The sequence below is a fragment of the Podarcis filfolensis genome (genome assembly GCF_964270895.1).
Source record: "Podarcis filfolensis genome assembly, chromosome: 1".
NCBI classification, from domain to species: domain Eukaryota; kingdom Metazoa; phylum Chordata; class Lepidosauria; order Squamata; family Lacertidae; genus Podarcis; species Podarcis filfolensis.
In genome coordinates this window covers 10912643-10940620 of record NC_139604.1, presented here as the reverse complement: position 1 = coordinate 10940620, position 27978 = coordinate 10912643, and the positions used below count along the sequence as shown (strand labels likewise).

The window sequence follows — 27978 nt, the reverse complement described above, 5'->3', positions numbered from 1 at the left end:
GAAGCACCACTTTAGCTAACGGGGCCTCCTGCTGCTGCCGCGCCGCTGTAGCATGATTTCTGTTCTCATCCTGAAGCAAAGCTCTTAACCCGAGGTACTATTTCTGGGTTAGCGGAGTCTGTAACCTGAAGCGTATGTAACCTGAAGTGTATGTAACCCGAGGTACCACTGTAGTTAATTCCCCACTGAGTATATGTTCCTGTATTGATTCCCTTGTGACTGAGAAAATTAGGAAGTACGTGTTAAACTACATTGTGAGTAGCAGTTTTATCATAATCAGGGTTTGGAATATAAAGTTTTAATTAAAAACTCAACATAGCACCTTAATAGGCATTACAGACCGTGAATGTCCTTATTTCACAAAAAGCTTACAAATTTTGGGTATCAGATTGTGATTTGTGAACCACCAGTGTTCTGCGGTGTGACTGTGGATTTGTGGTTGAAGGTGGGAATGAACCGTTGCATTAAATATCTAATGGTTTAATAATCAGTGTTTCTTCTCATGGAACTCTGGGAATTGTCACTCTGTTAGGGGAATAGGTGTCCCCTAGAAACTCTCAGCACCCATAACAAACTGCAGCTCCCAGGATTCTCTGAAGGAAGCCATGTCTGCATAGCCTCCAACATTTCTCTGATGAAATTAGGGAAGTCCTATTCCATTATTATTATTATTATTATTATTATTATTATTATTATTATTATTTTATTTATACCCCACCCATCTGACTGGGTTGCCCCAGCCACTCTAGGCAGCTTCCAAGACATATTAAAACATAAAAAAATTAAACATAAAAGAACTTCTCTGTGTAGGGCTGCCTTCTAAAGGTAGCATAGTTACTTATCTCATTGGCTTGGAGATCGCATAACTCCATGTCCTCCAACATATCTCCAATGAAAATAGGGATGTTTAAACCTGTCTGATAACTCCAGGAAGAGAGGGCTGTACACACCACAATAAGGAGTGTATCTTTTGATTTAATTGTGATCCGTAGCTTATTTTTTTTACGTTGTTGCTTTTTTATATAGGTTGTAATCGTTTTACTGATGATTTGTTAATTGTTCTATAAGATTTATGCTGCATTTGTGATGTCCTATCATGTTAGTTATTGCTACTTATTGTTTTTAAGCCACTTTTGGATTCATTTGAATGAAAAGCGGTGTAGAAATATAAGTCAAATCAGACAAATCAATTAAATGCATAGAAAACAAGAAAATGGACAATGACTGACCTGAGCAGGTTAACATTTTTCATGTTGGAACCTTTCTATAGACAAGGACAGGACGCAGGTGGCGCTGTGAGTTAAACCACAGAGCCTAGGTCAGAAGGTCGGCGGTTCGAATCCCCAGAACGGGGTGGGCTTCCGTTGCTCGGTCCCTGCTCCTGCCAACCTAGCAGTTCGAAAGCACGTCAAAGTGCAAGTAGATAAATAGGTACTGCTCCAGCGGGAAGGTAAACGGCGTTTCCATGCGCTGCTCTGGTTTGCCAGAAGCGGCTTAGTCATGCTGGCCACATGACCTGGAAGCTGTACGCCGGCTCCCTCGGCCAGTAAAGCGAGATGAGCGCCGCAACCCCAGAGTCGGCCATGACTAGACCTAATAGTCAGGGGTCCCTTTACCTTTACTATAGACAAGGACAAGCATTGTGTTATAGGTGTTGTGTCCACAATTCATGAGGTGCTCAGCAATGAATGTTGTGGTGGGTGTGGGTGTGGGTGGGTGTGTAAGAGAGAGAGAGAGAGATAGAGAGATAGAGAGAGAGAGAGAGAGATGTTTCATGCTCCATTGACCTGTATACACCTTGCCCAATTTAAGAGTTGACTTGGTGTGGTCACGGTGACATTTCACTGGGGCAAAAAGTGCAACGTGTCCCTTTAAATACTTGTCCTCTCTCTGTGGTTGTTGTGACCATGCTGTGTTGGACTCAGGGACCTGATTCAGACAAGTATTCCCCATTTGTGAAAAGGCTCCGTCAGCCACCATACCAGTTGGGGCTTTTACCCCTGTGCATGTGGCTGTTGTGCCAGCTTGGCCTCTACTACAAGGAAAGCTCAGATAAGTGGATAAAACCTTTCCTCCGTTTTAACTCTGTTTGACAAGCTCTAATTACAAAGGGCTGCAGTGTATCATCAGCAGCACTTGGTGCAAATGCAAGATTACAGAGGTTTGATGAACTGAGACAAGGCTTAGGTCTTGTGTGGGAAGAAGGAAAGGCATACAGATGTGTGAGATCCGGCGCTCAAAGTTTCTTGAGTTTCCTGAGGGGTTTTCTCTGAAATTTTGAGAAGAAATTTCTACGAGGAGTTGGGTGTGGGTGTGTGTCAGTAATATTGTTAACCGCTGAGGGCAATAAGAGCACCAGTCTCCCTTTGCAGCTTGGACCCAGGTGCAAAAGTGGAACCTCAGGGTTTCTGTACTACATTTTAAGTTATTTACAATAGTGATAAATTGATTTCATGCGTTCGGTTTTGAATAACTAGAGGCCTTTAAGAGATAGCACCAAGTAGAACGAAAGGATGGCAGCTTCTCATTGACTCTATTTCTGCCCTGTAACACAGTAAAGCCATTGATTATGGCTTGAATGCATTCAGTCGTTGAATACAGCGCTCATAATCCCTGATCATTGGCCATGCTGGGAGTTGGAGTTCAGCACTGGAGGAGCCCCTGCTTTAATGTACTGTATTTTTCGCTCTGTAACATGCACCTGACCATAACACGCACGTAGTTTTTAGAGGAGGAAAACACGAAAAAATATATTCTAAACGAAACAGTGGATGTATGATTTTTGTGGTTCATGCTGTGGCCACAGACATGTGACCTGACAGTGAGTTTGGGGTAGCCCAATGCAAAAATCCTGAGGATCCATGTGGATCCATGCTTTGTAACCACGTTTTTGCGCCATTGCGGCCCCATGAAACAGTGGGTGCGTGTATGTTTTTTGGTGCAGGCCGTAGCCATGGACATGCTATGTGATCTGATGGTGAATTTGGGGTGACCCAGTGCAAAAATCCTGAGGATCCATGTGGATCCGTGCTTTGTAACCACATTTTAAGTGGAGATGGAAGGAAAAGCACTCAAGGGACAAGGAGCACGCGTGGGGTGTGTGGAGAAGGATGCTGCTAATAATGCAGGTGAGGCATTTAAGGGGAGAAGGAACACGCATGGGGTGATGCTGTTAATAATGCAGAAGAGGGGTATAAGGGGAGAAGGCTCCTCTCCTCTCCCACTTTGCTCCTTTAAAGCAAGCAGGCTCTGCTTCTCTCCCTCCTCCCCGGCTTAGCGAGCTGAAAAGCTTTGCTGCTATTTAGCGAGCTGAGTGGGGAGGAGAGAGGGACAGAGAGCCTGCTCGCTTTAAAGCAGCCAACCAGACAGGAGCCACTTACACCTGTGTAAGCGGCTCCTCTCCCGCTTTGCTGTTTCAAAGCGAGCCACGGAGGAGGGAAGGAAGGGGAACAATGGATCCTCTGCTCATGACTGCAGCAGACCCCCCCGCCATCCATAGGCATTCGCTTCATAACACGCACAGACATTTCCCCTTACTTTCTAGGAGGAAAAAAGTGTGTGTTATGGAGCGAAAAATACGGTATGTAACAATTTCATGACTTGCGTGAAATCCTGTCAATTACAGTTCATAGCAGTCAGTCTAGAAATACCCGGTCTTGATATTTTAGTAAATTTCCATATTGAAAATTTTGCATACAGGCATACCTCATGTTGTGTTAGGTTCATGTTGCGTCTTTTCGGCTTGCGAACATGGCAAACCCAGAAGTGCATACTTCCGAGTTTCGCTGCGCATGTGTGCACAGAAGTGCTCTATTGTTCTGCACGCATGCACAGAAGTGGCGCTCTAGTTACGGACTTTTCAGGGTGCGAATGGCACCCCAGAACAGATCAAGTCCATAACTAGAGGTACCACTGTATTTATGTTCATCCAGAAGGTAAAATGAATGTGTATACAGTTGTACCTCGGAAGTTGAACGCCTTGTGAGTTGAACATTTTCGCTCCCGCACACCGCAAACCCAGAAGTGAGTGTTCCAGTTTGCAAACGTTCTTTGGAACCCAAACATCCAACGCAGGTTCCAATTGGCTGCAGGAGCTTCCTGCAGCCAATCGGAAGCCGTGCCTTGGTTTCTGAACATTTTGGAAGTCTAACGGATTTGCAGAATAGATTCTGTTTGACTTCCGAGGTACGACTATATTGCTAGGTCCTGGGGGAGAACGAGCAGGATTGGAACCCCACTGTGTAAAAATGTAACAGTGACTGCACAAGATCCCCCCCAAGAGAATAACTTTGCTGCAGTTCACGAATATCCCAGAGCCAACTGGTGAGCTTTTCAATGTATATTTTCTATAACGTTGCTTGAAACTTTTGCTAGGAGTGGAATGGCGGAGAAAAGACAAAATGGGATTTCCAGTCTCAGCTGAACACCAGCGCAACTCTTTTTCAGGGATCTGTTTGTGCTGAGTACATCTGATCCCTGCAGTGTATATGGCCAGAGGTTTCGTGGGGAGCTGTGAAGGTCTCCTGCCTGAAGGTGATTGCAAGCTGGGCAGTTTGTAAGGTGGTGGTTTCCTGGTTGCAGCGTTGAGGCGTCATGGGATGAAAAGTTACTACTTCCGTGGCTAAATTAAATGTGGCAGTAAATGCTTGGCTGCCCCTGAAAATGGCATCTGTTTTTTCTTTCCCCTCAGTAACATCTGGTAGAACTGACCCAATGCCTGGTATGAGGCTGCTAGTAGTGTTATTGCAAAGAACTTAAGTTTACAACGCTGTGCTGGAGTCATGCGAGTCTACAACGCACATGAGCTGTAGTATTGTTTATAATTTCTCTATGGCTTTGCGGTGCCCAAAGTGTGTGAACACATCTTATTTAATGACTTAGGTCTGCATGGGGACCAGGCGGCTTCATGGGCAAATAAAGAGATTAGTCTTGACATATCTCATTAAGCTGTGGTGCACGCATTCTTGGTGTGAAAGAAAACTGTCCGCTTGCAAAATAATCTCTACATTTGAATCTTGTTACAACTGGTGTTTTTTATGACTCCCCTCTCATTGAATGTAGGGCAAATTGACACCAGGTGTTCTCAGAGATGGTATAAGATTGGTTTTACGGCATGAGTCCAGTGCAGAATTACGTCTTGAAAGGTTTTTAATAAAAACTCAGTTATGTGTTGCTGCTTTCCATTCAATTACTTTCCCCCCCAAGCTAAGATCTGAACCCCAAATGCTTTCCTCCACAAAATGACTAGTTACGGCTAGTCCAAGACATTTTGGTGCCTGAGGCAGAGATCAGAATGGTGCCTTCCCCCATCCCATGCGCAAAAGCCAACTACATTGGCGATTGCTTCAATGCTGATGATGGCACAGTGGCCTCTACTGTACAAGAGGGCAGCAATGTAGCTGAGGGGACACAAGGCACACTGCCCAATACAGCTCTGTCTGCCCTCTATCTGTCTGCCTAAGGAAGCTGCTTCTTTCTACCTAATGATAGGGCCGGCCTTGCGTTTGCATTCTTCTTTATTTGTGTTTTGGGTTTGCCAGTGAAGGGAGGGGAGAGAGACTCGATTCTCAGTACAGTGGTACCTCGGGTTAAGAACTTAATTTGTTCTGGAGGTTAACCTGAGGTACCACTTTAGCTAATGGGGCCTCCTGCTGCCGCTGCGTGATTTCTGTTCTCATCCTGAAGCAAAGTTCTTAACCCGAGGTACTATTTCTGGTTAGCGGAGTCTGTAACCTGAAGCATCTGTAACCTGAAACGTCTGTAACCCGAGGTACCACTGTAGATTCCGTTGAGTTGTAGAGGACCAAGTAAGTGGGCTGCAAGTGGCTGGCAAGATAGAGGAACTTGTGCCCCGGAGTACTCTTCTTTGCTTTCTCTCATTTTCTCCTTTGGGGAAAGATAAAGCACAACTTTTAGCGATACAAAATTTATTATGCGTTCCCCCACATGCACCAGTTGCTATGGGTCTTAGTGGGTGTCCTTGACCCATGTGTTAAGGGTGTTTTGCTAATTAAGGAATAGCTGCCATTGGGGAATGCCGAAAATGAGTAGGACGGCTGGATGCAGAAGCTATCGGTGAGAGATCTTCCTGTGTTGCTGGTGCTTGAGGCTGCATTAACAGGTTTTTGTCATTGTAGTTTTTCTTGTGGGTTTAGGTGCTGAATGTTCCTCGTTCTATCACAGCCCTGATGTAAAAATTGGGCTTTGGCTTTTGCTGCCCAACTCCCCATGGGACTCTTGAGTCCCCTAAGTCCATGATTGGTCAGAGAAGAATGGATGGAGGCAGGATCCAGTTGAAAACAAGGGAGATATTTATTTTTCTGTTGCATTGCAACAGAGTCCCCTCCCCTCCTTCAAAGGAGGGAGAGACCCTGAACAAAAGTGTGCAGGAACCTTTAAAGACTTTTAACACTGTCCAACCCACTTAGTCAAAGACCACCCCAAAATCATCATACATACCGTATTTTTTGCTCTATAAGACTCACTTTTTCCCTCCTAAAAAGTAAGGGGAAATGTGTGTGCGTCTTATGGAGCAAATGCAGGCTGCGCAGCTCTCCCAGAAGCCAGAACAGCAAGAGGGATCGCTACTTTTGCTGCGCAGCAATCCCTCTTGTAGTTCTGGCTTCTGAAATTCAGAATATTTTTTTTCTTGTTTTCCTCCTCCAAAAACTAGGTGCGTCTTATGGCCTGGTGCGTCTTATAGGGCAAAAAATACGGTACATCATAGGAGCTGGTCTACAGCAGAAATCCTGTTGGCAGGAGCAGGGACCGAGCAACGGGAGCTCACCCCGTCGCGGGGATTCGAACCGCCGACCTTCTGATCGGCAAGTCCTAGGCTCTGTGGTTTAACCCACAGCGCCACCCGTGCCCCTTGTAAGAAGACTACAACACCCTATAAACCTCTTCAACAAGCTTTTGATTTTGCAATTTAATAGCAAATGGGTGCAATGTGATTTTAAGAACAGCATACCCAAGAAGCACCCGGCTGACGTATAGCTATAATTTTAAAATATCCTACATGGTTGCTCTCTTAAGCCATATGTGGTGAGGGTCACCTCAGACTCTGTGGCGAAGCTGACTCAGTGCTTGACCAATCTCCTCCCTCCCCACTTCTTCCTCAGAGTTGCAAAGGACATTAAAAAGACTAGCAAGTCTCCAGCCAACCAGCTTTCCATGCTTTGTGCTACAGACATCATGGAGAATGTTTGCCTTTGAGAGAAAATTTGTGAGCAACAGCTGCAAGTGTGATCTTGCAACACAGTTCCGCTATTTACTTGGGGCCGTTATAAAAATTTTAAGATCTCAAATATAGAATAAATATTCATAAATGCACACATATCTAAATATATAAACCAGAGGTCAGCAAACTTTTCAGCAGGGGGCCGGTCCACTGTCCCTCAGAGCTTGTGGGGTGCCAAACTATATTTTGAAAAGAAAAAAAAGAATGAATTCCTATGCCCCACAAATAACCCAGAGATGCATTTAAATAAAATCACACATTCTACTCATGTAAAATCACCAGGCAGGCCCCACAAATAACCCAGAGATGCATTTTAAATAAAAGCACACATTCTACTCATGTAAAAACACCAGGCAGGCCCCACAAATAACTCAGAGATGCATTTTAAATAAAAGCACACATTCTACTCATGTAAAAACACGCTGATTCCTGGGCCATCCACGGGCCGGATTTAGAGGGCGATTGGGCCGGATCCGGCCCCCGGACCTTAGTTTGCCTACCCATGATATAAACCACGTGTCTGAAATAGTATAGGAGAGCAATCCTGAAGCCTTGTAACGGGTGAGCTCCCGTTGCTCGATCCCTGCTCCTGCCAACCTAGCAGTTCGAAAGCACGTCAAAGTGCAAGTAGATAAATAGGTACTGCTCTGGCAGGAAGGAAAACGGCGTTTCCGTGCACTGCTCTGGTTTGCCAGAAGCGGCTTAGTCATGCTGGCCACATGACCTGGAAGCTGTACGCCGGCTCCCTCGGCCAGTAAAGCGAGATGAGCACTGCAACCCCAGAGTTGGTCACGACTGGACCTGATGGTCAGGGGTCCCTTTACCTTTTCTAGCCTTCTTACAATCAAGTCAATGAGTGGGTTCCTCAAGTGGGGGCACCAAACCTTTAAAGCACATGGCTCCCACAAAGAATCTTGGGAACTGTAGTTTACCTCTCACAGAGCTACAACTCCCAGCACCCTGAGCAAACCACAGTTCCCAGGATTCTGTGCAGGAAGTCGTCTGCTTTCAGTGTAACGTGTTCGCTGCCCCCAGTTTACATTTCCATGACCCCTGTGAGTAAGACACTAGTAGGACACTTCAAAATGGCGGCCGTACATTAACTTTTGACATGAGCCGATTGTTGAGTTTTCTGGAGTTCTGACAACTGAGCTCAAGGCCTGTGTACGTTAAACGTACGATAAATCTCTCCACTTCTATTCATTTCCTGCCTAAATGTGCTATGCTTAAGGAATAAGCAGAAACTATATTCTCCCAAATTGCTGCCATTTGGATATTGGGATAAGTAGTCAACAACAACAACAACAATAATAATAATAATACAGCTGCTTTAATGCTTCAGTCAGTCTTTCTCCGCCTGCACATGCATTTTAAACATGGACTGGTGGGTTGTTGTTGTTGTTTTTTAAAAAATACCACTACTGAGAGAAAAGCCATACATAGGGCATTAGTGTAAAACTAAAATGCTCAGCTTGTAGTCTTTAGTTAGAGAAAACCTCATTGCGTTAATTTCCTGTTATCACTGAACTAAGCAGAGAAGAGTGAAGCATCGGTTCCTAGTTTCCGGAGTTGAAACATTCTGAGAGAACCATATGTGCCAAATATCTGTGGCCTGGCTTTTAAAAATGTCTGTCAGGTTGCTGCTCAGCACAGTAGATAAAGGAAAAAAATATAGGGAGTTTAAAAAGAAATTACAGAGAGGAGTGGGCGTTGAGACTTCTTTGGGGAGCGCGGCTTCCAAGAAAAATGAAATTGTCTTATTCACGACAGGATAATTCCCTTCAATATTATTGACAGCTCTTCTAGACTTTGAGATTTGTTTGCTTTACAGATAACATGTTACTGGGATTATTTTTTTTAACTTCTTCATTCTTGGCACTAATCTCAAGTTGCATTCATTATTTGCTTCCATTTATAGCCCACCTTGTGATCAATATTCCAGACTGGTATGAGAAAGAAAAAGCAGAATAAAATTATTGAGACTGAAAGGAAGGTCAATACTGAGCCTCTTTTGTAGGAGGAGGAACAGATATCCACAAAGTAACTCACTAAGATAACAGCTGAACTGGGATCTGAATCGACCTTTTCCAAGTCTAGCACTTTACCCAATGAAGTAAATATACATTTTCTGTATCTAATATATGTAGTCTGCTGTTCTCTATTTATTTATTTGTTGGAAAACTAGTGTGTGATCTCCCTCTCTCTCTGTATATAGAGATCTCTATATAGATATAACTTTAATGAATAATAATAACAACCAGTGCTATTTTTATTGGAAAAGAGGTGCTGGAATTCACCATGAACACCTCCCTTGTTCTCTTATAATGGCAATGGCGCCCAACTGAGAAGTGCCAGAACTGAGTTCTGTCGTGTTCCGGCTGAAAAAAGTCCTAATAATAATAATAATAATACATATACATTATATCCAAGATTCAGTAGGCTTACAATAAATGAAAAGTCCCTAGATAATGTGTTCCTTGTGTTCATGTTCATCTTGATATAATTGGCAATTTAATTGAATACCACAGGGTCGTGTCAGAAGTGATACAAGATGTATTCCCTTCTCTTCTCCCTGTGCCCTGGATGTTTGCAGAAATTGTCCTTGCTCATTTCTTTGGGGGGGTTGGAGGGACTTGGAATGGTGAGGAGGAATAGGAGATCCCCTTGGCAAAAGTGCTGCTCTGGCCGGCTGCAACCCATAGTTATTATTACTGTGGAAAAGGAAACAGGATGGAGTTGGCAGCAGGAGCACGCCATTAATGGAAAGGAGCGAAAGTGGCTGAAATGGTCTGGGATTTCCTGCCCCAGTAAATGAATAAAACCTCCGAAACAGCGTTCCGTATTCCCGATTCGTGTAAACGAATCTCGCCTGAGTTTGCAGATTTTGCTGGGGGGGGGGGGGAGAACCGCTCGCTAGTTAGAGCAACGCATTTTTATAACAACAGGAAGCCCAGGATTAGGGAAGTTAAAGCCTTTTTTTGCCATCGGTCCTATTTCTCAAGAGACTTTCTCAGCCGACATGCTTTCAAACCCAGCAGATGAAAGCCAGCTTGACCACAGGGGGATTTCAGTGCAAACGGGCCTTGCAGAGGAGATTTCTTATGCCTTCAGACTGTTGCTGCCTCTCCTGCATCTGGCAAAGCAAGTGGAAAATGTTCTTGTTGGCTTTTAGTGGGTCACTAGAGAGCAAAATGTTTACATCCTACCCTTTAAAGAGAGGAGGTGGAGGGGAGAGAGAGAGACAGAGAGGTTTCCAGATCGTGTTAATAGACGCAACACAATGCACTTTAGTTAACTGCAATAGTCTGCACTTGTGAAGAAGGCAAGATTGATGTGATGTGATGTGTATCACAACTCTCTTATTCACTTCAACTTGCCTTTCCTTTAAACTCTCCGTACCATCCAAAGTTTTACAGAGACACTTTCAAGGATCCATTACCTAAGCACCCCTCCTCATCTTTAGCTCCTGAACATTGTGCATTGCATTCATTTTCTCCCTTGGCTTCTGAATCAGAGTGTTTTGGCAAACTAAACTGTTAGGGTTTATTTATTTATATTGACTAAACTTATTAAGACAGGAGTGCCTGGCGTGCTCTGGTTCATGGGGTCACAAAGAGTCGGACAAGACTAAACGACTTAACAACACAAAACTTATTAGTTCACTGGTCACCCGAAGCTTTCCAAGCAGCTTGCATTATAGAAAAATACACAACAAATGCAAGAAGGAGGGGAATCCTATAATACATTAACATTTCAGACATCCTGCAACTTAGGGTTCTAGCTACTGCTAGGCCTAGTGAGAGTAGGCCTATTGAAATCACTGGGCATGACTAATTTAGGCCTATTAATTTCAGTGGGTCTACTCGATGAGTAGGGCTTAGTTGGCTACAACCCATTATCTTTTTTTCTTTTTAAACCTACAACAATCTCACAATGAACATGATTGTACACGACTACTTAATAGAGATCAGATGTAGTCTAACCCCTGTGTAAGCTTTTTGCAAGCCAAGCAGGACGAATGATTAAAAAAACAGGTTTCTGGAGGGGTGTGTGTGTTTAAGTAAGAGTTTGGAAACTAGATTTTCATGCTATAGTGTCCTTTTATTTCCTTTTCCTTTTGGATTCTGTTGCTGTCATCCTTCGAAGCTCCTAATAAGGCTGGTAGCTTTAAAAGAGATTAGCAAGAGATTAACAAAGCTGGTGGCTTAAATAAAAAAAAGGGGAGGTCGGGAAATCTTGTGAGGAAAGGCCAGCCAAAATGTCCAGTGAAACATTTTCCTGGTGAAGAAAAGTGTCAGTGAGAGGATAATGATTCTCAAGGCCAAAAGACTAGATATCTCAAGAACGAGGAAAGCGGAGTGTTGTGTTGTTGTCATCGTCAAGGTTGTTTATATTGAGCAGAATTGACATGGACCGCTTTTGGGGGTGGGCTTTGGCTGTGGGCATACCTGGTGACATTGGTAGATAGCCATTTTTTTAATTAAAAAAAAAAATCCACAGTGCATCAGGATGACCAGTGTTGCGTTGCTCTGGGGCATAATGGAAAATCCTAAGCAATTTAAAATGCTATTTGTAGTTACCCAGGGAAGGCTATGGGTGGACTGTGGGGATACTGGAGCCCCAGAGTGCTGGTTGTGGATGGTGAGGCCTGGCAAGGAAAGGGGCAAAATACAGGTTAAACGAGCTGGGCATGTTAGTTATAGTTAGCCCATTCATTTCCCAGGTGAACCTGGGTTGTATTTTAAAAAATAAATTGTACAGTTAAAGGTTTTCATGAGCCCAAAACCATGTGTGGTGTCTCCAGCCATTTTCTTCTGGGGGCAGGGGGTGCTGTGTGTGAGAGAGATTTTCCCTGCTTGTGACTTCTCCCCTCAAAATCTCTCCATCCTCCCCTGAGCTGACATTTTGCTTCTGTAAGGTGGATAATGTTGTGGTGCAGATTTGAAGCAAAAAAATAAGTTGGAGGTGGAAGGATTAAACGCCCCCTCCTTCCTCCTCCCCGTTTTCTCTGTTCAGAAAGACATCCTCCCAAAGCTGCTTAGTTCTGTTTTTGGTTACTGTACTGTACTTCGGTTTCTAATTCTTCTCAAATGCTTTATAAATACCTGATTTTCACTGTGCCTTCTGGATAATTTCAATTTTGGCGTGTGAACCGCTTCAAGGTGTATCACAACCAAGTTGCTATATAAATCATGTCAAATAAATCTCTCTCTCTGTTGTTAAAAGTTTGGAATTAACTGCCCTAAAATATTTTCTTTGAATTTTCTGAGGTCCGCCCCCCCCCCGCTCCCACACTTGCAGATTTTAGTATTGGAGATGATATTTTAAGAGGGGATCATAATCACATTCCCCCCCCCTTCGCCTATTGAACTACCATAAACTATGGGAGAGGGTTGGAATTGCCATCATGAAAAAGAGTGAGTTGAAAATGGAATGGAAATTCATCTCTGCTCTTTTTCCTTTTCAGAAGTGGCACACACATTTCAAAAATGCCTATTTTCAGAACCCCACCCGCTTGGTTTGAAAAATGTAGGTCCGTCTTGTTGTCAAAACACAAACAGCTCAGTTGTTGCAATTTTCTGTGGTAGGAGAATGGCCAGGTTCCAGGGGGAGAGTGCAGGAATTGGCCTCTGTTTCACCTGGAAACATTAGCAATCTTGAGGGCAGGAGTCTGGTTATGCACAGAAAAATGGAAATGAGCCATTTTGAAGCCAAGCTTCTGGCCAAAATTAGCTCAGAAAGCCGAAGGGGGAAAATCTGTATTTACTCAGTGTACACCTCTAGCATACTGAGCAACCTGACTGAAGATCTATAATGTTATTTATAGGGCTTCAAGACCTATTATTATGAGGTCTTATTATTAGGCTTGCTCTTTAAGGGCTTAAAGACTTTTGTGTATGTGTAAAGGATGCGTCAGCAACTAAGCGAAGGCCCGCTATGAACACCATGCTCCCTGTTAGCCAATTTGTGGTTTTAGATTAGGGGGTCAGTGTTACTTCTGAAATGCAAGTGACAGCGATTGCAAGTTAAGCGGTGAGATGAACAGTTACTAGCAGCTTGAGTAAATAACCAGGTTTTAACCAGGCACCAAACTGAATAAGGTTATTGCCAAGCAAATATCAGATGGGAGGGCATTCCACGTGGGGTGCTGTCACAGAGAAGGCCCTGTCCGGTGTCACCAAGTAATGTGTAACACCCAAAGGTGGGACTTTAAGGAGGGACTCCCCAGAAGATTTCAGGACACTCAGGTACCAAGGTGACTTCAGTGATCCACTATATTAGATGACTTTAATGATACATTTTACATCCCTGGGTAATACTGGCCAGATCTGATAGAATGGGGGGAAGAGATTTGCCTGTTACGAAGTGTGTCTCAAGCATCAAATTATTTATTTTAAAAAAAGGTGTAGCACAGCACTGATTGTCAGCTGATCATGGGGAAGTGCTGCATACAAGGTTTCCCAAGCGCCAACCATCAGCTGATAGTTAGTGCTTGGGAAGCACTTGATGTCAAACGGCATACAGGTGAAACTCGGAAAATTAGAATACAGTGGTACCTCAGGTTAAGTACTTAATTCGTTCCGGAGGTCCGTACTTAACCTGAAGCACTACTTTAGCTAATGGGGCCTCCAGCTGCCGCCGCGCTGCCGGAGCACGATTTCTGTTCTCACCGTGAAGCAAAGTTCTTAACCTGAAGCAGTATTTCTGGGTTAGTGGAGTCTGTAACCTGAAGCGTATGTAACCTGAAGCGTATATAACCTGAGGTACCACTGTATCCCCAAATCAACACAGACTGTGGAAACTTCAAACTGGACTTCAAGCATCTGGCATTGTGTGCCTCTCCATTCTTCCTCCAGACTCTGGGTCCTTGGTTTCCAAATGAGATGCAAAAGCTGCTCTCATCAGAAAAGAGATTTGGGGAGCCATGTCATCAGCTGGTGTTGGTCCACTGTGCTTCATTAAGTCCAGGGTCAACACAGCTGTCTACTAGGAGATTTTGGAGCACTTCATACTTCCTTCCACAGACAAGCTTTATGGGGATGCTGACTTCATTTTCCAGCAGGACTTTGGCACCTGCCCACACTGCCAAAAGTACCAAAACCTGGTTCAATGCCCATGGGAGTACTGTGCTTGATTGGCCAGCAAACTTGCCTGACCTGAACCCCATAAAGAATCTATGGGGCATTGCCAAGAGACAGATGAGAGACATGAGACCGAGCAGTGCAGAAGAGCTGAAGGCTGCTATTGAAACTTCCTGGTCTTCCATAACACTGCAGCAGTGCCACAGGCTGATAATGTCCATGCCACACTGCATTGAGGCAGTAATTTATGCAAAAGGGGCCCAAACCAAGTACTGAGTACATATGCATGCTTCTACTTCTCAGAGGTCCAATATTGCTCTAGTTGCAGTCCTTGTTTTGCTGATTTCATTTAATAGTCTAATTTTCTGAAATTGTTAATTTGGGGTTTTCATCAGCTGTACGTCATAATCATCACAATTATAACAAATAAAGGCTTGAGATATCTCGCTTTGCATGTCATGTGTCTATCTCATATATTAGCTTCACCTTTTAAGTCGAATTACTGAAATAAATGAACTTTCCCACGATATTCTAATTTTCTGAGTTTCACCTGTAGGCAAAAAAATGTTACCTGATGTCATTAGGGCAGGAGGTGAAATGGTATGTGGGTGGCTTTGCCCATGTGCCAGACTTGGTCCTCGGGGTTGAACGGAGATAAGGATCTGGCGCCCCAGCCCCAGCCAGCTCCCCACCTCTGCTTCATGATCATGCTTTTAAATAAGTTTAAAGCATGTTAAGAACCACGGATAGATCTCGCCTCTAAATATAGACTGAAAGGGGCAGCTTATGGTGAACTCTCGGAGCAGATGTTTCTTTCAGTCTCATCAGTAATATTTTCCAACTACTGAAGGACCAGCTGCTTAATTATTTCCTGCTTTAGCCATTCACACTATATCCTAGATTCCATGAATGCGACAGCAATGATGTCAGTTTCCCAAGCGCCCTTCCACTGCATAGAAACATATGAACATTGTGTGTGTGCGCCTATGGTTGTAATTGCTGTGCAAAGGCAAAGGCTGCTTTTTCTCCGGGGACAGGCTATGGGATCTATTGCCCCCTTTCTTACTCCAGTGCAAAATCACCCTCTCTTCTCTGGCCTTTGTTAGCAGACAGTCAGGAGAATATGGTATTCAGAGTGCATATGTTTTTAAAGTTGCAGAAGGATGTTGACCAGTTCAGAAATCTAGCAGGCAGTTATAAAGAACCATTGTTAGCAGCTGAGATAGTAGCGCATAGAAGGTTGTTGGTGTAAGTCAATCTTGGCCTGTTAGAGGGTTCAAGTTGATTCACAAGATCATTTCCCCCAAGCCACCCAACCATCAGTTGATGTCACTTGCAATGTCTTATTGTTTCCATTGATGTATTGTATGTTTTGCACTTTCATTGTATATTTATTTTGTATTAATATGGTACAGTGTTGCCCACTGCTTTTGGGGGGGAGGATTTGCACTAAAAAGCAGTTCGCTCTATAAGACGCAGCCGACCATAAGACACACCTAGTCTTTAGAGGAAGAAAACAAGAAAAAAACATATTATGAATCAAATGTTGTTGAAAAGGCTTTGCGCGGCTATCCCTGAAGCCAGAACAGCAAGAGGGATTGCTGCGCAACAATCCCTCTTGCAGTTCTGGCTTCAGCAAAAGCAACATAAAGCCTCTTCAGTGCAGTGGAATGAACGCTCCCACTGCGCTGAAGAGGCTTCGCGCAGCATTCGCTCCATAAGACGCACACACACTTCCCCTTACTTTTTAGGAGAGGAAAAGTGCGTCTTATAGAGCGAAAAATACGGTAAATAAACCAGGCCATATCAAAACCATGCCATCTGATGGGCAGAAGAGCAGCTAAAATCCTGTGTTGGCTGCATGCCTCTTTCCCTTGCAGGAAACAGGTGTGGGCCAAAGCAGCAGGATTTAATGTCCCCAATCCTCAACCAACTAGCGGGCAGTTGATTTAGATTTCAGGGCAGTCTAGTGTAAATATGACATTTAACATGGCTGCAGATATCTTGGAGTGTGTAATGGGTTTGACATTCAATCATTCCCCCTTCTCTTATTTTTTGTCTCTTCTAGCCCCCGCTGGTCCAAGCAATTTTCAATGGTGATCCTGATGAGATACGTATGTTGATCTACAAAACAGAAGATGTCAATGCTCTGGTAAGTGACTGTGTCTAATCCCCCCGCCAAAAAAACCTTGTCTTATGAGATTTGACCATCAGAAATGCTGATTTTATTTTTTATTTTTATTTTATTTTTTTTTGAGGTGCAGAGGAACTTTGTCCTTCCTCTACCCAAAGTCTAGAGGCCTATTCTCAAGATTTGGGCCCCATCCCCAATAAAGTACACTTGGGATCATTTTTATACCTTAATAGCTAATGGGACCAACAGTCAAGAAGGCGGTTTCTACACGTGCTGCAGAGAAAAGTGAGGGGCAGATGAGGTTCATCAATCTGAGAAGGTAGCTTATATAGGAGAAGGAAAACTCTGATCCTCAACCTCTGCTTCCTTGTGGGACATCTTTGGGAGAAGAAAAGGCTAAAGAGTAAATTCCGTACAAATCCGGAGTAGAATCCCTAAGATGGTTGGATGACATCTTGTATGCCTCCTTCTGGCAACTCCTGCAACCAAGCTGGTGTTAAACGTATTGCTGTGCTTTCCTTCGGACCACACCAGCAAGGCCGAGCGGGGTGGGGTGGGGGTCTTGTTGTCTGGGCAGGCCAGGACCTCCATACACACTGCCCAGGCTTGCGCACTTTGAAAGGTCACTTCGATGCTGGCAATGCAACAGTTTGACTTCACCCCCAAAGGCAGACTCCATTGTCTCTTGAGACAGACAGATGCGAAAGGCAGGCTATGACAATTCTTCCTTCCCTGCTTTTTCTAAGTGGAGAGATTTATGTAGGAGTGGCTTGCCTAAGGAATAATCCCAAGTGGTATGAAATTCTCCCACTGGTGTTGGCCAGAGAGAGAGACTTAGTTGTTGTACTTAATCAGCAGCTGAAAAATGCAATTGTCTAATTATCATGATTTTCAAATTCCAAGTCTAGCAACAGCCCTGTTGGAAAGTGTGAGTGGAAGATGAGATGATCATTTTCATTCATTTTCATGTGTCTGGGTTTGACTGTTTTACTGGCTTTCTGCTTTCCTCTCTGTGAGGAATTTTCTGCAGTTTTCCTGATAGTCCAGTATAGCAGGGTTGGGGAATTTTTCTCCTGGATCAACTTAGACAGGTGAGTGGGACGATCCAGTTGTTTAAATTCCACGGTGAGGTTCCCAAGTTCCTGGCAGCCAGGCCACCACAGAATAAAACTTTGTCATTTCAAGCCATGTGAGAAAAGGCTGCTGTTCCTTTAACCGATGAAGAACTGTTGTACGGTTTAAAACTACAATATAATTGTGGTGTGTCGTTTTCGTTCTTTAGAGTGGTCATTGTCGTGTTTGCTGCTTAATGTGCATGACTGCCCTGGGGAAATTGGAACAGAATTCTTTGTTTTCCTCCCTAATCTGCTTGCATGGGTTAAAAATATTACCGTATGTGGACATAAAACAGGCTTCTCCTTCGGCGACATACTTGTTGGGGTTTGGAAAACCACTTGTTTCGTTCATGCAGTTAAGACGGCTCCATTTTTCTTACTGAACATGAGGAGAAATGAGATGCTGGTTTTTCGTTTATGGCATTGTTGATTTCTTATCTGTCCACTCGTCGTTGTAAACACACTGTTCCTGCATGTGGCTTCACTGGCCCACTGCCCACAGCTACAAGGAAGTTTTGAATTCCTGTTATCGAGTTTTGTAGAGCATTATTGTCTTGTGCCCAACCTAAATAATGTGGATAGTTCAGAGAGCCAGCTAAGTAGACTCCCTGACTTTATGAAGGCTGCCAGCTAGCCTAATTAAACCACATCTCGTCCTATATCTTAAGAAAGCAATGCTTCATGGCTAGATTAACCTTCTTTATCAGTATCACAGACCCAATTTTCTGATCTGTTATTTTCCCAGTCTGACATAGACAGCATGTGCACCATAGCTTTAAAACAAATTATTTCCCTCAAAGAATTCTGGCCCTTTAAATCTCCCCCTCACAGAGTGCCCTGAATTTTTTGTGGGGAGAAATGTGCTTTAAAGGTGCAAAGTCTATGCAAGTTCAAAAAAACATTTTGTGTTTCTGAGAGAACACAAATTAGGTATTTTGTGTGCATGTAGTGGCTGCTCATTCAATTTCTTTGATGTGTCAAACTGGCAGTGCCCCTGACATGCATAACAATGTATGAAAGGTGCTGAGTTTGAGCCATTTTGATGGAAGCCAACCACCAAAACGCAATACATGTTTTGGAGTATTCTTGTGATTAGTTCCCAACTCGTCATCACAAAATGATTTTTGTTGTTGACTGTGCCCTGAAAATTGCCACCTCGATATAGTTTTGTGGATTGTGCCAGCTTTAGGTTTATTTTCCCCAGCCATGACTGTAAAAATTAAAATAATGAAGTAGCCATTTAGCTAGTAACCTTAGAGTTTCTCGTTCTGCAGCTGATTTTAAAAACGACATCGAGAAATCTCCATTTTGGAAATTCTCTTGGTTTGTTGACACCTTGCTTGAAACAATGGTAGGACTGATCGTCTTTGCGCATATTACTGTTCTAATTAAACAATTAGACAGTTAGGCGCAGGGATAATCAAAGACTTGCCTACCTTTCAGAAGAAGAAAGTGTACAAATGCTGTTTTTCATGAACTGCTTTTCACTACTGTTTATTGTCAGCAAGAAAAATAGTCATTGTGATGCATCAGTCTTGAGACAGAACAATGAAAAAGTTCAGCAAGGCCAAGAGATAAATTAATCCTGGCTCTTCCTTCAACAACTATATATTTAGCCTTGTTTAATGGTATCTATTGTCTTGGACAGGCCTTTTTTGTTCTTTTTTTAAAGGACTGTATACTTGAAACATGGCTCTACTTAGTGTGTGGGGGGGTCATTTATCTGGTGGAATCACCTTCTTATGTTGGAAGGAAAAGGTTTGCACTATTTTGGAGTTTGTGAGATATTCTAGAGAAGGGGGAAAGCTGCCAGACTTAATTTTTTTGTGTTCTGGTGGCTACTGAATTTCTGAAGTTTTGCAACCCTCACAATAAACGTGCACACACAGAACTGAGTTTATGGAACAAACCATTGACTGCTTGGCCATGGACTAGAAGCTCGTACCTACGGGACCGCCTCTCCTGGTATGCCCCACGGAGGACCTTAAGGTCCATAAATAGCAACACTCTAGAGGTCCCGGGCCCTAAGGAAGTTAGATTAGCCACAACCAGAGCCAGGGCTTTTTCAACACTGGCTCCGGCCTGGTGGAACGCTCTGCCTCATGAGACCAGGGGGCCTGTAAGACAGAGTTGTTCCGCCTGGCCTTTGACTTGGAGTCAATTTGATCCCCCCCCCCTTCTTTTTCTTTTCTCCTCCTGTGATGAGGCTGCATTTTAATTGTTTTAATGTTGTATTTTAATTTTGTTTTTAAGTTGCATTCATTCAACTCATTTTTATTATTGGTTGTTGGCTGCCCTGAGCCTGGCCTTGGCTGGGGAGGGCAGGGTATAAATAAAATTTATTATTATTATTAGATTGGACTTTGGGCTGATCCAGCAGGATCTTACTTGTTGGTTGTCCTTTATAATTTTTGCATGAGATTAATATCGAGAGCAAGACAGTGTGGCAGACCTAGACATCAGTATCTCCTGCTGCTTGTTGTAGCCACCAACTGCTTTCAGGAGAGCCTTTCTCCTTGCACAGCAGGGTTGGCATCAGGTGTGGGTATTGTTGGGCACCAGCTAAGGCCCACACCTCAGCAGAGGACCCACTGCCAACCCTTCGGGGCCCCTGGCTCTGTCGTTCCTTCTCCTTACTGTTGCTGCCTGCACACCTGTCTCCTCCAAGTGAGTTCACAATAGAAGGAACAAGAAGAAGGAGCAGCAACTTCCACTCATTTTGCCCTCTCCCGAAGCTCCCAAACAGAAGAGGGCAAGCAAATGAGCAGCGGGGACAACAGCAAGGAGGAGCTGGGCTCACTTAGGGAGGTATCAGTTTGAGGACATCTTGCCCATCTTGGCTCCTCAAACCCTGGAGCTAATACCATTGTCACAAAGGCACCATACTGTAGAACCCTGCCTAAAACAAGAGCAACAAAGGTTTATCCAGAAATCATGTCTACTTGCGCACTGCTTCATAAGCGGTTATTTCTCTTCTGCTTGCTGCCTTTTCCTTCATAATTACCATTCTGCTATCATAATTATCATTATGTCTAGGTGGAATACAGGTGGAGAGTGAGATGCAGATAATTGCAGAAACCTTTTGGCAAACGCTTGAAATTTTGTGCTCCAGCTAATGCAGATCATTGCTGCTTAAAAAACGAGACCCAGTGTGGATGAATGCTAGGAGGTACATAGATATGGAAGCGAAGTCTCCTTTACTCACAGGGAAATACAGTATTCATGATAAATTTAAATATCACTGCTGTATATCCCACACATCTTACTCTCGTTTCCTTCAGTGTAGATCCCACTTTCATAATCAAAGTGGTCAGAAGGGAACCAATCTGGTGTGACTAATCAAAAGTTGGTCAGGGGGCAACCTGAATTACAAAATGTAAAAAGCCTATAAAAAATCCCCCCCCCCACTGGATCTCTGACTTCTACAGTTTTAAGTCATAAAGTGAAAAGGCTGTATTGTGAGCAAAATATTGCTAACAAATCTGTTCTCCCATCTGCAAAAGTGCAAGAGGCCCAAAAAGAGCAGGTCTGGATTTGATATCAGCCAAAGTTAATGTGAAGGGAAAATGAGGTGAAAAAAACATATAAACAAATGCATTATATTAGGAAAATTGCATTGCAAACACTTGTGTATTAAGCAAAATTGCATACAAAAATGTGTATGGTAGGAGAAATGAATTTTCATGAGGCCTTAGAAAAAATGCCAACTGGTATGGAAACGTTCATAAGGTTGGAAAATGAGAAACTGAAACCCAAATTGACAAATTTGCCCATCTCTACAAAAGACCCAATGCTGTCCCAAGAATGCTGTGATATTCACACCGCGTGGAGGATCGAAGGAGTTCAGAAGTGGCATGATAGAAATATCTGTTTTGTGTGCCTAACATAAAGACCCCTACGCCCTCAAGTCCCAGAGCCAACTCTGTAGGCGGCAGCAATTGCCCCATCTTCACACTTGTGACACCCTGACTGGAAGCAGTAGAGGCTGAAGCAAAACAAAGTTTGATGACCATCTGCTGGCAATCCCTGTATCTTGAACTGCATTTAGGGAGCTTCCCAGGAGTGGCCTTGACTGTGTCCCTCAGTGGCTGCAGCCCACAGACCTGCTACAATGGCAGCCCGTAGGCCTTTGGTTAGTAATTCTGGAATGATCATGTCTCTTTTGCTCCTTAGGACACAGAGAAGAGGACCCCTCTTCACGTTGCTGCTTTCCTGGGGGATGCAGAGATAATTGAGCTTCTAATCTTGTCAGGTACGTAGTTCCTGTGTCACCATTAGGAAAGTGAAATGGCCATGGGTGCGTGTAGATGTTGGCTGCATATCACAAACAGGTCATTCAGATCTGAGTTTTCTGTGTGCATGTTCAGCACCTTGTCCCATCAGCTGTGATATTCCCATCAGTCATAATATTCATTGCCCTTCTCCTGGTCACTGTCCACACAGGTAGGTGGAGCTTGATATTCAGGCTGAGTTTCTTTTGTTCCTCTCCTCAGTCATTTCTCAGCGAGAGACAGAGGCCGGAGGGCCCAGCAGGCTGGGAAATTATCCCTACTCTGGGCGTGCAAGGCCAAGCACCACCATTGGCCAGTTGGTCCCGCGCCCCGGGGAACACCTTTTAATTCCTGCTGCCATTGGCCAATTTGGTGGCAGGAGGACGATCCTGGTACGTAGGCTGAGACCCTATCTGCCTGCGGACTGTCTCGCCAGAGTGGTGCATGCTCTGGTTATCTCCCGCTTGGACTACTGCAATGCACTCTACGTGGGGCTACCTTTGAAGGTGACTCGGAAACTACAACTAATCCAGAATGCGGCAGCTAGACTGGTGACTGGGGGCGGCCGCCGAGACCATATAACACCGGTCTTGAAAGACCTACATTGGCTCCCAGTACGTTTCCGAGCACAATTCAAAGTGTTGGTGCTGACCTTTAAAGCCCTAAACGGCCTCGGTCCAGTATACCTGAAGGAGCGTCTCCACCCCCATCATTCTGCCCGGACACTGAGGTCCAGCGCCGAGGGCCTTCTGGCGGTTCCCTCATTGCGAGAAGCAAAGCTACAGGGAACCAGGCAGAGGGCCAGAGGGCCTTCTCGGTAGTGGCGCCCGCCCTGTGGAACGCCCTTCCAGCAGATGTCAAAGCGATAAACAACTACTTGACATTCAGAAGACATCTTAAGGCAGCCCTGTTCAGGGAAGTTTTTAACGTGTGATATTTTACTGCATTTTTGGTTTCTATGGAAGCCGCCCAGAGTGGCTGGGGAGGCCCAGCCAGATGGGCGGGGTATAAATAATAAATTATTATTATTATTATTATCCGGCCTGCAATAGTCCAGTTCACAGAGGAGGCCTGGGGGCCTGCCCGCAAAGTCACCCACCCAAGAAGGGGCAAACAGACTTCTCCCCTTCTCTTCACTACCCTTTGCCGATTTTCGTGTTCCTCTACCTGTGTACACGCATCTTTTTTAAAGAGAAAATTCATTTTAAAAATAATTTTTAAAAAGAACATTCTCAGGGAAGTACACAAGACCTCAAGAGCAAATGTTACCAGCCTTGAGTAACCTGCTCCCCCAATGGACAAAACTGAGGTTTGTGTTTTTCAGGGGGTGGAATGGAGGCAATCTCCATTCCTATGATTCTGTTTTTTAAAAGGGAGGGAGGCCTTTTGGAACTGTGATATTGACCTGACCATGGCTTGCACCAGAGGTAAGACCTCTATATTTACAAAATAAATAAATCTTGATGTATGCACCGTGATGACAGTCTTCAAGATCACATGTGTTGAGATCTTGAGAGAATAGCTCCTTCAAACTGGGTTGTTGAGCTTTGGACGTGCCTTCAGTATGCAGCAGTTGGTAGAAATATGCATGCTTGTATTGTGTGGGATTTGTTACATTGCTCATGGTGATTTTCTGAATGATGTGGATACATTTTGGATAGCGATGGGGTGATAGTTTGCCGCCGTACTCTCCCAACATTCCTCAGATGAAAATGACCCTACTTCACCTGAGGAACGTTGCAGGGTATGGATTACACATCTCAAAAAGGAAAGTGAACCGCAGTACAGCTCTACCTGTGCCACCAATATTCCCCTTCATCTGTGACCCAGAGTGCAGACTGCATACAATACAGCTTTGATGGACCTGGTGGAAACATTATTTGTATCCAGTGGCTAGAATAGGTTGTTGGAAAACCCAGAGTTGGTGCAAAGTCTTTGTTCTGAGCAGTGGTACAAGTAATGTTGGACTTTGAAGTTACTGTTCTTATGTACCACCTCTTTAGGTGGTAATGTGTATTACCTCGGTTACTGCAAAATGTGGTAAGTCTGGAGGCCCTCCTCCTTCTCTCTTTGCTTGTTACCTACGAAGGCCTTGTCCGTCCTGGGCCACACAATCTTTATTTGAGATCCTTTAGTTCACGGTGAGAATCCTCCAGCCCTCAGGCCTAATGAGGCCTGCCAAGCCTTCTGAATTGGCTTGCAATAGTGTTTTGGCCAAGCCACACCAACTTGTACTGCTCCTAATGCCACCAGGCATCCCTGAGCACAGGGCGTAGAGTCCAGTTCAGCAAGGCAGCTTTTAACTTCAGACCCTTTGAAGCCTTGGTGGTACCGTATTTTTCGCTCCATAGGGTGCACCGGACCATAGGGCGCACCTAGTTGTTTTTTTTTTGGGGGGGGATAAAGAAAAAAATTTATTTCCCCCCCCCAAGCCCAAGCTTCCCCCGACCCCAGCCCCCAGAACAGGTCCAGGAGCGGCGGCAAGATTGCGCACAACCTTGCCGCCGCTTCCAGAGCTTGCGGGGATGGGGACCCCAGCCCCCAGAACAGGCTGCTATCTGCAAGCCTTCGGAGCCCGAAGGCTTGCGGACAGATGCCTGAAGCCTGGGGAGCGCAGCAGGAGTTGGCGCTGCGCTCCCCGGGCTTCAGGCTGCTATCCACAAGCCTTCTGAGCCCAGCGGGAACTGCCGCCGCGCTCAGAAGGCTTGCGGATAGCTGCCTGAAGCCTGGAGAGCGAGAGGGGTCGGTGCACACCGACCCCTCTCGCTCTCCAGGCTTCAGCAAAAGCCTGCATTCGCTCCATAGGACGCACACACATTTCCCCTTCATTTTTGGAGGGGAAAAGGTGTGTCCTATAGAGCGAAAAATACGGTAATTTGAAACACTGGTGGCAATGCTACATCTGACATGGGGTCTTCTTTCATATGGACATGATGCATGTATTAGCATGGAATTGTTTGTCTCACACTGTCTGTACCACCATGGCTTGGATTTGAAGATGTGGATGACCACATCTAAGCCTTGGAGACAGTGAATCCGGCAGCTATTGTACCAGTACAAACTGTGGGGATCAGATGTGCAATGCAGAAATACAATACAAGGGCCATGTTTTCTTTACTGAAGGTGTTAGAAACAATTATTTTCCCTCCCTGTCAAATCCTTTGCACAGAAATCAAGGACATGTGAGAAAGCCTTTTGACAATTAGTGCTGGTCTTAAACATATGCTATTAGACTTCATAAAACATTTTTAAATGTGTAGTGTCTTTGGCAATGTACAACATTTCCTGTTTCTTGAAAGCTTTAATTTTTAAACGGTATTTTTCATGATACAATTACAGTGGGATTATCTGCAAAGCTTAAAGACAACCTCTATCTGCTTTGTAAAAAAAATATATTCCAGCTGTTGCTACTTCATCAATGAGCCTAGCTGCAAAAATGGACTGGAAGGGCATGAAGTGACAGAAACATAAATTTTGAGAAATGTTAGAATAGAATTCAGCAACTATGAAATTGGTGGAGCACCCAGGATGTGTTGTGTTCTTTAAAGGATTTCGACACTCACATAGGCAAATGTATGTGTCATCTGTTATTCCTAGTAACGTAAGATCAAATGCTCAAAATTATAAGCAGAAGACTGATCTTGAATGTCAGAGAGTCACACACCTACATTATAGTTATTGTTTAAATTACGGCAATATTTGAAAACAGAAACATCTCATAAGACACATGTCAGATCCTACCAACACAAACACCCGCAAAAGTCTGGAAGCAAATAAATTATAGCTGTTAAATAATAACCAAATATAATAATTTACTGAAACTTGTAAAATATGCAGGCAAATCAGAGTAGACTTCTGAAAAACTATTATTAGTTGTAACTTTTATTTGCTTGCCTCTTGCAATATACCCCCCCCCCCCGGCCTGCTTTCTTTACTGTCAGAAATGCAATGGGAATATTAAAGAACATGACTAGCTCACATTGTCTGGTTCTCCTAATGGCTGGCCCGAAGTATACAGCAGGATACTTATTCTTGGCTTGATTTGTCGTTTCCTTTGGCGGGAGGGGCGTGGATCAAGTGAGGGCTGCACCATGCCCTTATAAAGGGTAGCCAACTCAACCGTGAGCCTGCTGGGGAAGGTTCTCATTTGACCCTTTAAGTACAAGCAAACAGAAATCCAGGACTGACGGAAAAAGGGGGGAAGTTAGTCGCATCCTCATGTGGTTTGTGATCTGGCACTTGGCCATTTACGACACTGATCCCTGCCACACTGTGACCATTCCCGCCCCACGAAGGATTCAGAATGTTGGGGATGAGATTTCTCTGGGTTGAGGCAATCTCTGGGGCAGCCTGCATCCTGTTACATGAGGCTAGAATCTGAACCTTCAAGCTTAGATCTGTGCCGTCACGTGAGTCTAGCACCACACAAGTTCATATAACATAAGAAGGGCCTGCTTGATCAGACCAATGGCCCAACTAGTCCTGCATCCAGTTTTCACAGTGGCCAGTCAGATGCCTGCAGGAACCCTGCAAGCAGGACTCGAGCTTCATCATCATCATCATCATCATCATCATCATCATCATCATCATTATTATCTATCTATCTATCTATCTATCTATCTATCTATCTATTGAATTTATATACCACCCTATACCTGGGGGTCTCAGGGCGGTTCACAGAATAAAATCAAGATATAAACTACAAAATACATAATAAAAATAAAAATGACAACCCAAGAACTCCCCCCCCGCCGCCCATCCCTACATTTTAAAAAGGCATAGGGTGTAAATTGAATCATCCAGAGGCCTGGTTGAAAAGGAATGTTTTTGCCTGGCTCCTAACGGTGTATAATGAAGGCGCCAGGTGAACTTCCCTGGGGAGAGCATTCCACAGACGGGGAGCCACTGCAGAGAAGGCCCGTTCTCGTGTTGCCACCCTCCAAACCTCTTGAGGAGGAGGTAAACGAAGAAGGGCCTCAGAAGATGATCTCAGGGTCTGGGTAGGTTCATATGGAAAGAGGCGGCCCTTGAGGTATTGCGGTCCTGAGCTGTTTAAGGCTTCATAGGTCAAAACCAGCACTTTGAATCGGGCCCGGAAACTAATTGGTAGCCAGTGCAGCTGGACCAGGATCGGTATAATATACTCAGATTGTTTTCCTCCGGTGAGCAATCTGGCTGCTGAATTCTCATCCTGTGGTTTCCAGGAACTGGTATTCAGGAACTGGAAACTGTCAGGCATTGAACCTGGGATCTCTTGCGTGAAACACACATCTTCTGCCACTTAGCCGTACATATAGACATAGCTTCAAGTGTCCCTTATTTGAAGGGACAATCCCTTATTCCAGTACCATGTCCCACCACTATCCCTTATTGATGGATGTCCCTTAAATGATGTCCCTTAAATTTCAAAGGAAGCAGCTCCTCTCCCTCCCTCCCTGCCGGCCAGGGAAGAGGGAGGCTCCAACTGTGTTGCTTGGCTGTGTTGCTCACCCAATAAGAAGTCTAAGAACGACTGGGGGGGTGGAGCTTGAATGCCTTGTGTGTGGCTAGTTAATGCAAGCTGAGGGGGGTTTTGAATGCTGGACGCCATTTTGTTGCACGTGCTGCTGCAAACTTTGCAGTGCAAAGCCAGGCCGGGGAGCCATCTTAAGTTGAGGCTGCATAGGCCTTGTGGTGCATGTGATTCAGATTCTATTCAGTTGAACCTCCAGTTACAAAGTTGGTTGGACAGTGTTCTCGAAGCTACCAGCATGAGTTTGACCAGACTGCAGGAGGAGAGGAAGACTGGAGTGCCTGGAACAGGTGAGGCTGCAGGTCCCTTATTTTGGCTGCTGGTCCCTTATTTTCAAGGCTGCTGGTGCCTTATTTTCAAATCTGTAAGTTGACAGCTATGCATATAGACAGGACTTTAAAACCCACAAACCCCTCTCTTCCTGCCCTACTTCATCATTTCACTCCAACTGGGCCATAGAAGACCCTCAGACAGCATGAACTCACATAGCCACAGTGACTTCATTTTCACAGTGCCATTTCAACACAACTGGCCGCAGGTCTTCTACTTTACCCCTGAATAATTTCTCTTTTAATGGTAACCTAGAGACCCATTCCTGACATGTTTCAGTGCACAGGACATATG

At 44.4% G+C, this 27978-nt stretch overlaps 1 protein-coding gene across 14 annotated transcripts in view; it reads left to right on the top strand.

Moving 5' to 3' along the window:
- ANKRD44 (ankyrin repeat domain 44) overlaps positions 1-27978 on the top strand; it is a 161608-nt gene that overhangs the window by 47850 nt on the left and 85780 nt on the right. For 10 of the 14 annotated variants that reach the window (XR_014551372.1, XM_083627462.1, XM_083627463.1 and 7 more), the window contains exons 2-3: positions 16391-16474; positions 21745-21823. Coding sequence is in view for 13 of the 14 variants with exons in the window: in XM_083627462.1 (XP_083483588.1) it covers positions 16391-16474; positions 21745-21823 (163 nt within the window). In the remaining variant the exon portion in view is untranslated. Of the gene's footprint in view, positions 1-11915; positions 11964-16390; positions 16475-21744; positions 21824-27978 lie in introns of those variants that run through there. The other 4 variants (XM_083627461.1, XM_083627471.1, XM_083627465.1 and 1 more) reach the window with 1 other exon arrangement.